General features: G+C 39.0%; 1 protein-coding gene across 2 annotated transcripts in view; it reads left to right on the top strand.

The window, feature by feature from the left end:
* GRM8 (glutamate metabotropic receptor 8) overlaps positions 1–10,500 on the top strand; it is a 481,798-nt gene extending 471,298 nt beyond the window's left edge. For both annotated transcript variants that reach the window (XM_038385376.2, XM_043495863.1), the window contains exon 11: positions 10,297–10,500. In XM_038385376.2, the coding sequence (XP_038241304.1) occupies positions 10,297–10,346 (50 nt within the window). In that variant the 3' untranslated portion in view covers positions 10,347–10,500. The remainder of the gene's footprint in view (positions 1–10,296) is intronic.
* The last annotated feature ends 1,779 nt before the right edge of the window (positions 10,501–12,279 follow it).

The raw sequence follows: 12,279 nt of genomic DNA, 5'->3' as shown, positions 1-12,279 counted from the left end.
AATTAAAAAAATTTCCACAAAACCCAAACTATTTCATTTTGACATTTTCTAAATGGACCCTTTTGATTTTTTAGTTTGAAATGACTTTTCATTTGAATATTTCCTTTAATTGTACGTTTAAAAAATCAAAACCATATAAAATGGTCAAAACTGAAATGAAACGTTTCAATTTGATCAAAACAAAATGTTTGATTCAGCTCCAAACAAATTTTATTTTACTCTTTGATTAACCAAAAATGTTGTTGTTGGTTCAACCTAAAATATTGTTTTAAAGATTTTTTTTTACATTTTTTGGAATTGCCAGCAAATTGAAAAATCAATGTTTTGCCCAACTCTAGTAATAAAGCCTGATTAACTGTACTTCTGAACAAAAATAATAAAAAAGTTTTGAATAAAGCTAATGATTCCCCTTTCCCAAATCTGGTGGTAATAGAACATAAGTTTCTATTCCTTGGCCTACACTAGGGGGAATTGATTTATGTTATGCAACTTCAGCTACGTGAATAACATAGCTGAAGTCGACGTACTTAGATCACCTTACTGTGGTGTCTACACTGTGGTGAGTCGACTGCTGCCACTCCCCCGTTGACTCTGCCTGCACCTCTTGAGGTGCTGGAGTACAGGAGTCGATGGGAGAGTGCTTGGGGATCAATTTATCATGTCCAGACTAGACGTGATAAATCGATCCCCGCTGGATTGATCGCTGCCCGCCGATCCGGCGGGTAGTGAAGACATACCCTATGTTAGAGTTAGAGCTTCAGTGAAATGGTAGTTCCTGTTATAGTTAAAGACTAATTCCTCCCATTATGCTGCAAATGGATCCTCTAGAGTTTTCTGAATTATTACTACTCCTGAGGTTGAAGGAAAGTTGAATAATAATATTTTGCTTGTACATGCAGACAAACCACTGCACGTATGATTGTGAAAGTTATTAGACCAAATCCTGAGGTTTGTACTCACTCCTTTCACATGGAACTCCTAATGAATTCAGTCAGAGTTCACCAGAGTGAAGTACAGTGTAAAAAGTGAGTGAGGAGCTTAGATTTGTTCCATAACTCACTTGTTGGAGGATACTGGGTACAGATTATCTTTTAAAAATTCAATAATTCGCCTGCAAAACTTATGGTCATTCAAAAGTATGTAACTACCAGATGAAGCAATGGAGCCACTGCCCTTTGGATTTCCATAGGTTCATACTACAACCTATGACAGAGGACAGAGGGAGAAATCATGATGAAATTCTCTGTAGATCAGATGTCAGCCTGTAAATACGAAAACCCCTACATTTTTTACAATTCTTCAGAAGTCACCAAAAGAAAATAGAGAAGGAGGAGGGAGAAAGAGAGTTTCCTTGCTGAGTTGGCAAAATGATCAACATCAGAGAAAAAGGTCAAATATAGTTCCACAATGGGGTACAAAAGAAGATGGTAAGAAAGTCCTGTGTACCTGAGATTTATCAACTGTACCTAATGAAGAAGAAATGCTGTGTCTGGTATTCTTTTAACTATGACTATGCATAATTCATGAAAACAGCTGCCACTGGATGCAAATATGTTTTCTCCAGCAGTGTGACGCAGGCAGGGAAGTATCAATTTACCGTATTCTAAACCTGATTTAACACTAGCACACCTATATAATTTTCAAGTGCCTCAGTAGTACATCTCTTCAAGGCTTTGATCCATGTACTGATATGCTCCATAGGCAAGTGTTCAAAAAAATCAACAAATCCCCATTCTAGACAGCTAGCCCCATGTAATTGAGCTGGCTTGGCTAAAAGAATGCGCTGTTAGGTTTTCAAAAAACATACTATATCCATTAAATTTTGTTAACTTTTCTCTTTTCTGCTGAAATAATTATTGTCAACAAGTTTTTGAGGCTGTAGTGAAGGACACATTAAAATAAATCTGTTCCCCTAGATCAGCTGTAATAACCCAAAAAATACAGAAAAATGTCTCTTCGAACTGACACCTGTAACCCAGTCTCAAATTGTTATTAGGTGACCACAGTTCCAGCATGTAAGTCTTACCTAGAGAATAGCAGGGTGTCACTCACACTCCAAAAATGGAGAAAGTTACAGAATATACAAAATCAGGGTATCACTAGCACTCCAGAAATGGAGAGAGAAGTTTCCCTCCCCTTACCCCGACGATGCTGATACTGATGACAACAACCACAATTTACCACCAAAGCATAAACAGGAAGAAGTGAATTTGTTTGCTGATTTTTGGGAGGCATCAATGGTGCATTCTGGGATTTCTTATTTAAAGATATGCAGCCAAATTCTGATTCCATTTATATATACCTGTATATGCTAAAGTAAAGGGAGCTGTGTGCATGTGTCTGAGGACAAAATTTGCCACTTGAAGAGGCAGGAGGGCAAGAGAGAGTAATCAGTAGGCGCGATACATCAGGATAACTACAACAGGATTGTATACTCAACTGCTGTAAAACATGGACTTTGATGGAGCTATACCAATTTATACCAGTTCAAGATCTGGCCCAGAAGGCTTGATTCAGCAGCCTAGATGCAGAAGTAATTCCTGTTGAAATCAAAGGAAGATTTTTCTTTCAAAAGGTTTGCAGGATCAGGTCAAAGGAGGGATCAGGTGTGCCTGATCAGTCACCAGCAGGGAGTGAGCAGACTGCAGAGTGAAAGTCAGCATGTGGTCAAGTGAACACTAGGCAATAAACAGAGGGACAAGGAGGTTAAAACCAGACAGTCACCAAATTTGTTTTTCTTCTCTCCTACCCATCTCATTCTGATGATTCCTCTGACATGATCTGTGTTATTCTTGCTGTCTTTCTCAGGTGCCTTTTTGTTTTTTTCATTGTCATGTATATTTTAATTTTTCCACAGTCCACCTTTTCATTGTTCTGTTCTCTGTCATTGCTTGCTCTCTGCCTTTTTCTTAGTGTCTTTGTTTCTGCTGCATTTTCTTCCCTCTGACCCCCTTTTTGGTGCTTTGCAGTTCCTTACTCATTCTCCCCCACACACTTTTTCTCTCTTTAAATTATTCTTCTTCCTATGGTTTTTATATACTGAGTGTTTTATTTTTTATTTTCCCTTCCTATTCTTTGTCTTCTGTTTGTTTATATTTTACTCACTACAGCCATTTAGTCTTTTGTTATTTTTCCTTTTTGGCTGCCCTTACTCTGTGCTTTAGCTCTGTCCTTTATATATATATATATATATATATATATATATATATATATATATATATTTACATTTCTTGGGTCCATCTCTTTTAATCTGTTCCTCTACTCTCCTGTGCTTGACCATTCACCAATTATTTTTTTCTGTCAAAATCTTCTAGGCACATGGACTGAAATCCTGGCCCTGTTGAAGTCAATGGCAAAACTCACAGATTTCAATGGGGCCAGGATTTCACCCATAGACTGAACCAAAGCCATTTGCTTTAGACAGCAGAGAAAAAAATGCAAGAGAAATTACACACAACTCTTGAGATCTGGGAGTAGAATCCTTATCCTTCAGTTCTACAAAGGAGAAACCACTACTGCTTGAGCTAAATGAGATCTCTCTCTGGTCATGTACCAAATTCATATATTACAGCATCACTCACTGCAGTTTAGTTGTTACTGCCTAACAGGGGGCTTGATTAAACAGGAGGTCTTAGTCTTCATTCAACCTCCATTCATCCAAATTCACCAGACCTTTGCAGAGAGCAAGGAATGACTTATGGGCTTAAACAATCTCTGTTGAAGCTTCCATGCTACTCCCATTCAGGGCAGGCCAAGCAGTCCTTTACTTTAGCATCTTTTGGGCTAGGATCAACCACATTATACCTAACAGAGCACTCTACGTGCCTCATATCAGAATCTTCTTCTCCCACAACAGGTAGTAGTGAATCTCAGTGCCCCTCACCCCTCGTCTTCTTTCCAGGCACCAAGGGACCAGGTATTCTAGCCCTTTCCAATGCTGATTGTTTCCATTAGCTTCTCTGTTCCCAGTCACATGCGTCAACTGATTCACTGTCATGTTCTCTGTTAGTTTCCCCCCCCCCCATTCTTTTGTGTTTCCTTTCTTTGTTTCTTTCTTCATGTTTGTTTACTTCTCTGCCCTCTCTGTTTGATGTTTGTGATTTCACTCTCTGTTTTTATTTTGTGTTGGTTTCCGACCCAAAACTCTGTCTTTTGTTTTGTTTGTGTTTACAACAAGCTCTTTCTGTCCTTCTAGAAGTTGCAGTGAGATGAAGCAAACTGTAGGAATCAATATGGGCCCATCAATAACTTGGTATTCAGTAGAGAACTATTGAATCAAAGCCACTAATATATTCCCAGTCTATTTTCACAAAGCTAATCCTGAATATTCAATGCTAATTTCCATAATTGTCATTGCCTGGTAAAACTGGAAGAAAAAATACTCAAACAAGTATGGAGGAGTTTCCTGTGCCCTTATTTTATCCTAATGATGCCACTGATAAACATCTAGTAAGAAGAAGAAACGTGGAGGTTTTGTAATACAGTATGAAAATAAAATAAATGATAGAACCATATCTCTATATAGTAACTTTTATGCAAGACAACTTAATCACAGATGCTTTATATGCTAAATCATAGGTAGAGATGGTTAAAAAAATCCCGACTTTCACTGAATTTTTTTACAAAAATTGCATAACAAACTCAATATTTGGAGAATCTTGGCCAGGTGTAATAACTGGACTAAACACAATCTTCCTTTGGTTTTAATAAAATATAGGTTTTAAATTGCTTTCAGAATAATATTGTGGTTCTCATAGGTAACCACAATTGTACATTTATTTCTCTATACTATGAAACTCTTATGCAAATATATGTTCCGACAGATATCTTTTTAATTTTTTTAAGTTGTCATTAAGGTTCAAGCACATATCAATGGTTTGACTACATTTTACGTTTTGAAAGAGTTAAAACATTCAAAACCTGGGAAATGCAGAAGTGAAATTGCATTTCTCAAACAGGGCTCTTAGACTTCCAAATCTCTGAACTCATGCTAATATTAGCCTACCATTGTTCCTTATTTGCATGTAGAGGATGGAAAATGTGCACCACAGGATGCTGGTTTTATACTTTGTTTCACGTATAGATGTCTCTACACCAAGACACTGATCCTGCAAGCTATTTCATGTGAGCACATCTCCACACCCGTGGGGTTCCACAGAAGTGTAGGGACTGAACCACATTGGGACACATGCAACCTCAGGGCCTCGATGTGCTGCTTTGTCATTACTAAGGCTACGATTTAATCATGGGTATTTTTAGTAAAAGTCATGGACAGGTCATGGACAAGAAATAAAAAAATCACGGCCTGTGACCTGTCCATGACTTATACCCTAAATACCCCTGCTTGAATCCTGGGGTAGTTTTATCCTTCTGTGTAAATAAATGGCTGGCTGCTACAGCAAGAGCTGCTCCAAAAATCAATAAAATAAATGAATAACAGCAAATGTAACTCCTGCCACTTGTACCACCATGTCTGCACAATATTTTTAGCACGCCAGTTCCACCAAAGCTAGTATGTCTCCTCCAGATGGGAATCACACCCCCAGCTCAAAGTGAGGACATACCATTGGACTCTGCAAACTGGTTTTGTAGACTCCTAAGGACCAGATTGGCTCCTGAGTCCCAAATGAACCTCGATCAGTTTATAATTCCTCTGCTAGGGATTGATCCAAAACAGGCTTGGCAGGGGACAAGTTAAGGCTCTTGGGGGTTTGGGTGTGGTCCTAATGAGGCATTTAAAGTTCGGTACTGGTGGGCTAAATCATGGTGCTTAGGTAGGTCTTATCAAACATCCTGCAGCTTGTAAAGAAGGGGCAAGAGACATTGGGGAATCTCCTCCCAGCATACCTCAATAAATTTACAGAAAGTGGGGGACAGTGGTCAGAAGTCCTTTAATCTCCCATGCAAGGCCCCTGTTCTCTACATCCCCTCCGTCCCAGCTCCATTTCACCCTCATTGAAACACAGGTCCTTGTTGAGTGGAGTATGGTGCACATTCACCAGTGTCAAACAAATAATACAGCTGTCTAGGACAGGAAGTGAAGAAAAAAAGATGTGCAGATGGGTCAACCGAAGAAACAACTATGTCACCTATTTTAAATATGTACAGGACATTTCATGATAATGTTTCTATACAACTCTAAATCCTTTTTTTTGGGGGGGGGGGTTTACTTCTGTTGTCTCATTTCAAGAGCAGAGTAATAAATGGGCCTTGAAAAGGCTATTTTCAGGAGCATGATAAGTAAATTTGTTGCCCTCCCTGGCCAGATAAGCTTGCCGAGTGTGATCTATGCAACAACTCTGAAATGTTCACAGTCTTAAAGACCAAGAAACTAGATGTTGAGGCTCTTACATCCCAAACAGGAGCTGCAGGCTCATTAGCATAAATTATATAGATATGTAAGGTATTAATCAAATAAAAAGAGAAAAGCTGAATATGCCGGTGGTCTGATTTTTCCAGTCTGGCAGTATGAACTACTATATAAACCCTCCATGGGAATACTTTGGAATAAATCTGATTTTATTTTCAAAGTCATATTGTAAGAAATATACCTACTTATTGATTTTTACTTTCTTCTTCTTGACTCATCCAACACTAGATGCATCAAAGCTATGTATTCAGACTGGCAGATAATTCAACATTAGTTTTTTTCCCACACACAAAAAAGGAACCTGTCCAATTTGTGTACGTGTATTTTATTTACTCATGTTTTACTGTGAACAAAATCACTTTATGTTCTAAAGAAATTGGTCCAGTTTCAGAAATCCTATTGTATTCCCAGATGGGAGAATGCAGGGCAGAGTGAGAACAGTCTCCTCAACAATCCAGCTGTGGGAGCGTGAGAGCGAGCTCACAAAGGAGTCTCATGTCCCATGCGAAAGTTCTGAAAAAACATGAATTTGCCTATACTTGCTTAAAGAGTCCTGGTACTCCAAGAGCAGGGCTATTTCCTGTCAGGAATGGGGTACTCTGATGCTTAGGCAGAGTCATATGAAGGCCTTGCCCAGCACCTTCTCAGAGTAGTCTTCTCTTGAACTTGGACGGCCACTGGTCTCTTATTTTTGTAAGCAACACAATTTGCTTGCCAGTTTCCACTGAGCTGAGTTTTAGAATTCACATTCATCTTCTCAGATCTAAACCTTCCCAGGGGTCATACTTCTGAAACTCCAAAACCGGAGGTACCTGTATGTGATAAACAACAAGCTTGATGTGTGTGTTCTCATGATTATGCATTCCAATATCCTAATGGAAAAAGTCAAATCAGATTTGAATTTCAGTGGGCTGGTTTCCTGGTATCTTCCAAAGCTGCAACTGCAGGATTAGCGTCACATTCACTAGAAATCCAAACATCACCATGAACTTTACACAGCGTATTTCTTATTTATATCTATCTAGTCATCTTAAAATAACGCGGTTCTGTACATAATGTAGTGGGACTGGGGAGTGGGCCAGAGAAGATTCAGGGTGTAGCCGCATTAGTCTGTATCCACAAAAACAACAAGCAGTCTGGTGGCACCTTAAAGACTAACAGATTTATTTGGGCATAAGCTTTTATGGGTAAAACTCCACTTCCTCATCTGAAGAAGTGGTGTTTTACCAACAAAAGCTTATACCCAGAGAAGATTTTATTTCCCTGCTTCTGTATTTTTGTTCTTCCACCATCACCCTCAGATTCCCAGGTCAGGTTTAGACAGTGTGAAGATTTCTTTTCCTATTTCAGTCATGTAAAAACATCAGTGGATTCCTATCCAATAAAACATAGCAAAGGACTGTCCTGAGAGAGAGAGAGAGCAAAAAAGCTTGATTGATACTGTGTTAGCCTTGATTCTGAGCTCACACCAGTTTACACTTGTGTAACTTCATTGACTTCAATAGATTTCGGCCTGATCCTGTGCTGCTTAACTTTAAGCATATGAGACATCCAAATGAAGACAATGCGACTACTCCTGGCCTAAGTCTTTGCAGAATTGCAGACTTATGGAGAAGTGACATCAGTGCAGTTACTCTTGATTTAAATTGGCGTGCATATAGAATTATACGGGCCAGATTCTCTAGACCACTATGTTCATTTTGTGCTGCCACCCGCCTCCACCCACTGGGGTAAATGGAGTATGTCATAGGCAGGCTAGAGGCAGAAAGGGGTGTGCTGAGGCCCAGCCCCCCTGCACCTGATGCCGTACAGACTTTATAACAGTCAGGACCCTACTGCTCTAAGTTCTGCTGGGTCCATGCAGCTGGGGATCAGGGAGCTGCCTGTGGCTCTCTGAAGCCACCACTGCCCACTCTGTCTGAACACAGTAGTAGGGAACTGGCTACATCTCTAACAACAATAAGGGACAGTGGTGCCATGTAGAAATGCCCAGTACTATATTTAGCTTCAGTGACTTGTCACCATTTTACCTTAACAGCAATCCAGGAGCTGACTCATCCTCACATATTGCACCTTTCTGAACAAGCAGGAGAATATCTGCCCTAAGAGGAAATTCACTTGTAAGAAAGGGTGGTGCTGTTGATGCTGTTAATCTGCCTGGGGAACATCACCACAGGAGGGCAGTTTTAAAGTACAATTTGGGCTTTCTAGTAAACATGCCTGTGGACACTTCCTTGAAGAGAGATGTTCTATGTCAGAGCATCTCCCGAGGATGCTGGTCACATATCTTCATCAGCCAGCATTGCCCACTTTCAGGGTTGCATCAGCCACCTTTGGCCCCTTTCCCCTCATATAACAGGCATTGTGGATGTTTTGTATGTCTGTAACTCCCTCCTAGGTCTCCGTTCCACCAGTGGATGCCTAGCCGGCCTCAGTCAGTGGAAACTGGAGAGTGACTCAAGCCCCAGATGTGCCAGCAATTGTTCTGCTATTTTTTTTTTAATTAGCCAAATAAAATGTTGAAACTAAGGCACAGCATACTATATTTAAAAAAAACACAACTAGCCAGCAAGAGATATGAAATATACTGAACAGCTTGTAGAATAAAGAGCTGTGTGTCTTTTTCTCACCCAGCAGCCATTATATTACTCCTAAACCACACACACATAAAATGTCATCAAAAGCACAGTATTTGGGCCCTGTTTCCAGCAAGCTATTTAGAAAAGCACTTAAGCGTATGCTTCAAGTCAAGAATATGCTTTTGTGGTTTCTTGAATTGGAACCTTGGTGAAGTTGATTATATAACTGAATGCTGACTAAATACTAAATTAATTTCATTGCTACACGGGTTTCAGAGTAGCAGCCATGTTTGTATGTATCCGCAAAAAGAACAGGAGTACTTGTGGAAGTACTAGAGACTAACAAATTTATTAGAGCATAAGCTTTCGTGAACTACAGCCCACTTCATCAGATGCATAGAATGGAACATATAGTAAGATATATACATACAGATAAGTTGAAAGTTACCATACAAACTATGAGAGGTTAATTAGTTAAGATGAGCTATTATCAGCACGAGAAAAAAACTTTTATAGTGATAATCAAGATGGCCCATTTAGACAGTTGACAAGAAGGTGTGAGGATACTTAACTTAAGGAAATAGATTCAATATGTGTAATGACCCAGCCACTCCCAGTCTCTATTCAAACCCAAGTTAATGGTATCTAGTTTGCATATTAATTCAAGCTCAGCAGTTTCTCATTGGAGTCTGTTTCTGAAGCTTTTTCTGTTGCAAAATTGCCACCCTTAAAGCTTTTACTGAGTGGCCAGAGAGGTTGAAGTTTTCTCCTACCGGTTTTTGAATGTTATGATTCCTGATGTCAGATTTGCGTACAGACTGTCCGGTTTGGTCAATGTACATAGCAGAGGGGCATTGCTGGCACATGATGGCATAAATCACATTGGTAGATGTGCAGGTGAATGAGCCCCTGATGGCGTGGCTAATGTGATTAGGTCCTATGATGGTGTCACTTGAATAAATATGTGGACAGAGTTGGCATCAGCCTTTGTTGCAAGGATAGGTTCCTGGTTTAGTGATTTTGTTGTGTGGTGAGTGGTTGCTGGTGAGTATTTGCTTCAGGTTGGGGGGCTGTCTGTAAGTGAGGACTGGTCTGTCTGATCCCTCACTCTCACAGATCTTGGGAGACAGATCAGTCTTCGCTTACAGACAGCCCCCCAACCGGAAGCAAATACTCAGCAGCAACCACGCACCACACAACATTCATTATGTTCTAATAAATTTGTTAGTCTCTAAGGTGCCACAAGTACTCCTGTTCTTATTGTTACACAAAGTGCTTTATGTTGATTCCAAAACCTGATATGTAACTTTGCTCTTTTCTTTTCTTCTTCTTTTTTTTGCCTTGCAGCTTCCTCTTCCAAGACAACGTATGTCAGCTACAGCAATCATGCAAACTGAGCAGGGAAATGAAATGCACCTGAAGTATGTGAAAATAAAAAAAACAAACAATGAATTTATTACCACCAAAACCTCGGTCTTGGAAAGAGCTGTAGACTACAATCGAATCAACAGTCAGTCTCTTAATGGACAAAAGCAGGAAGGGTGGGGAAGGGAAAAGCTCAGTTTTATACAATTGAGACCGAATGTCAAACTTCTGAACTGTTTACTCACAAAAGGAAGTAAATCACAAAAGGAAAACAAATGTTAGCTTGTGAAAAAAAAATGCTGTTGAAATAAACCATGTCTGATGTTATACTTGTAAGTACTTTTTTGTGATTGTGAGAATTTCCATTCCTGTCCCACATTGTTCAACTTGTATAAGAAGATGAGTTTGTTTCTTGTGACGACTGACTGAATTGAAGCCCTGGGTTGTGCTAAAATAAGTGCAATGATTGACGCATGCAAATTTTTATACAAAATAATTTATTTCTAATAATAAAGGAATGTTTTGCAAATGTTCAGACTTGTTTCGTTGCAGTTTTAAGGAAGAAAAAACAAATAATATTTTAAGTCCGGACAGTATTGTCTATTGTTTGTTTAGAATGTGCAGTAAAGGGGGGAGCGGGTATAAATAAAACAATAATAATGGCGTCAGAAGATGGCAGTGTAAAGTCTAAGCATGTTGACGGGGGTGTCTGTATGTGCGTGTGTGTGTGTGTGTACTCTCCGAGGTGGATGACTTTATTTGTTTTAAAAATTGTGACTATTTTAAAATTGCTGATGGGAGTTTTTCCCAAAGTAAATACATTTTATAAGATTTTGTGAAGGATTTCTGATGTTATGCTCACCATTTATGATTTGGCAATTGTTTTTTTTCTTTTGAAAAATTATCAGACAATTATAGCAAAGATGATAAAAACTAAAATCTCAGATTTCTTATAGTAATCAGAACCAGCAAACTGAAATAAAAGGTTAATCTTATTATCCTGTACAATGGTATTATGTTGCTGATACTCCCCCAACAGCTATGACGGCGTGCCATTGCTGGCAATCACATCTTATTGATGGATGCCTTAGAAATAACATAGAAAGGAATCAGTAGAATATTTGGAAAGCAGTAAAGTGGATATATGAACTAACTTATCAAACCTTTCAAAATCAAAGGAAATGGCTATATGAGTACAATTCTGATGTCTTCTAATTTTCAGAATTAAATATTCAGTAGTTAATGGTGCCATGCCATTAGAAATGGTTGTACCAAAGACAGAGAAAACAAGAGAGATTGGAACCAGTGTAGAGATCTATCATGTTAATAAGCCACTCTAGACAAGTTAAAAGCAGACTGCTAGAGGCTTTCAGCTCTGTCACCAATGTTTATGATGTGCTTTGAGACTTTTTCTACTCTATACAATATCTGCCATTAATCAAGTCAATGGGTCTTCGCAATTGGTTTGTTATTAAATGTTCTTTCTGCTGATTTAGCCTGGATGGCTCATTGTTCTTCTTTTCAATAGGCGCTATCTTTTTGTAACCTACCTTCTCCAAGGAGGCTGCAGTGGACCCTGGATTACATTATTGATAAGGGAAGGCTAATTTATTTGAAACTGAATCTCCTACATGTTACAGTTCCGTACTTTACTCTCTTGTGCAGCCAGCAAACTGCTTTCAGTCAACTATCCCCTCAGTGAATGTCTATGTTCCAAAGCACTTTGCAAAGTACAGTTAGGAAGGATCTATCCCAATATTTGGACACCTGAGTTACTGATGATGTATCAATCAATATAGTATAATTGAAATGTTTATGACTGACCACTCACCAAACTACAAAATAATTATAAATGAAAAAATAAAGAACCAGGGATTAATTACTTTTTCTATTGACTATGCTTGAAAGCCATTAAGCATACTATGGTCCCTACCCTACAGACATACATACACTTAGTATTATGCA

The sequence above is a fragment of the Dermochelys coriacea genome, chromosome 1, assembly GCF_009764565.3.
Source record: "Dermochelys coriacea isolate rDerCor1 chromosome 1, rDerCor1.pri.v4, whole genome shotgun sequence".
NCBI classification, from domain to species: Eukaryota; Metazoa; Chordata; order Testudines; family Dermochelyidae; genus Dermochelys; species Dermochelys coriacea.
This window is presented reverse-complemented; position numbering and strand designations above follow the sequence as displayed.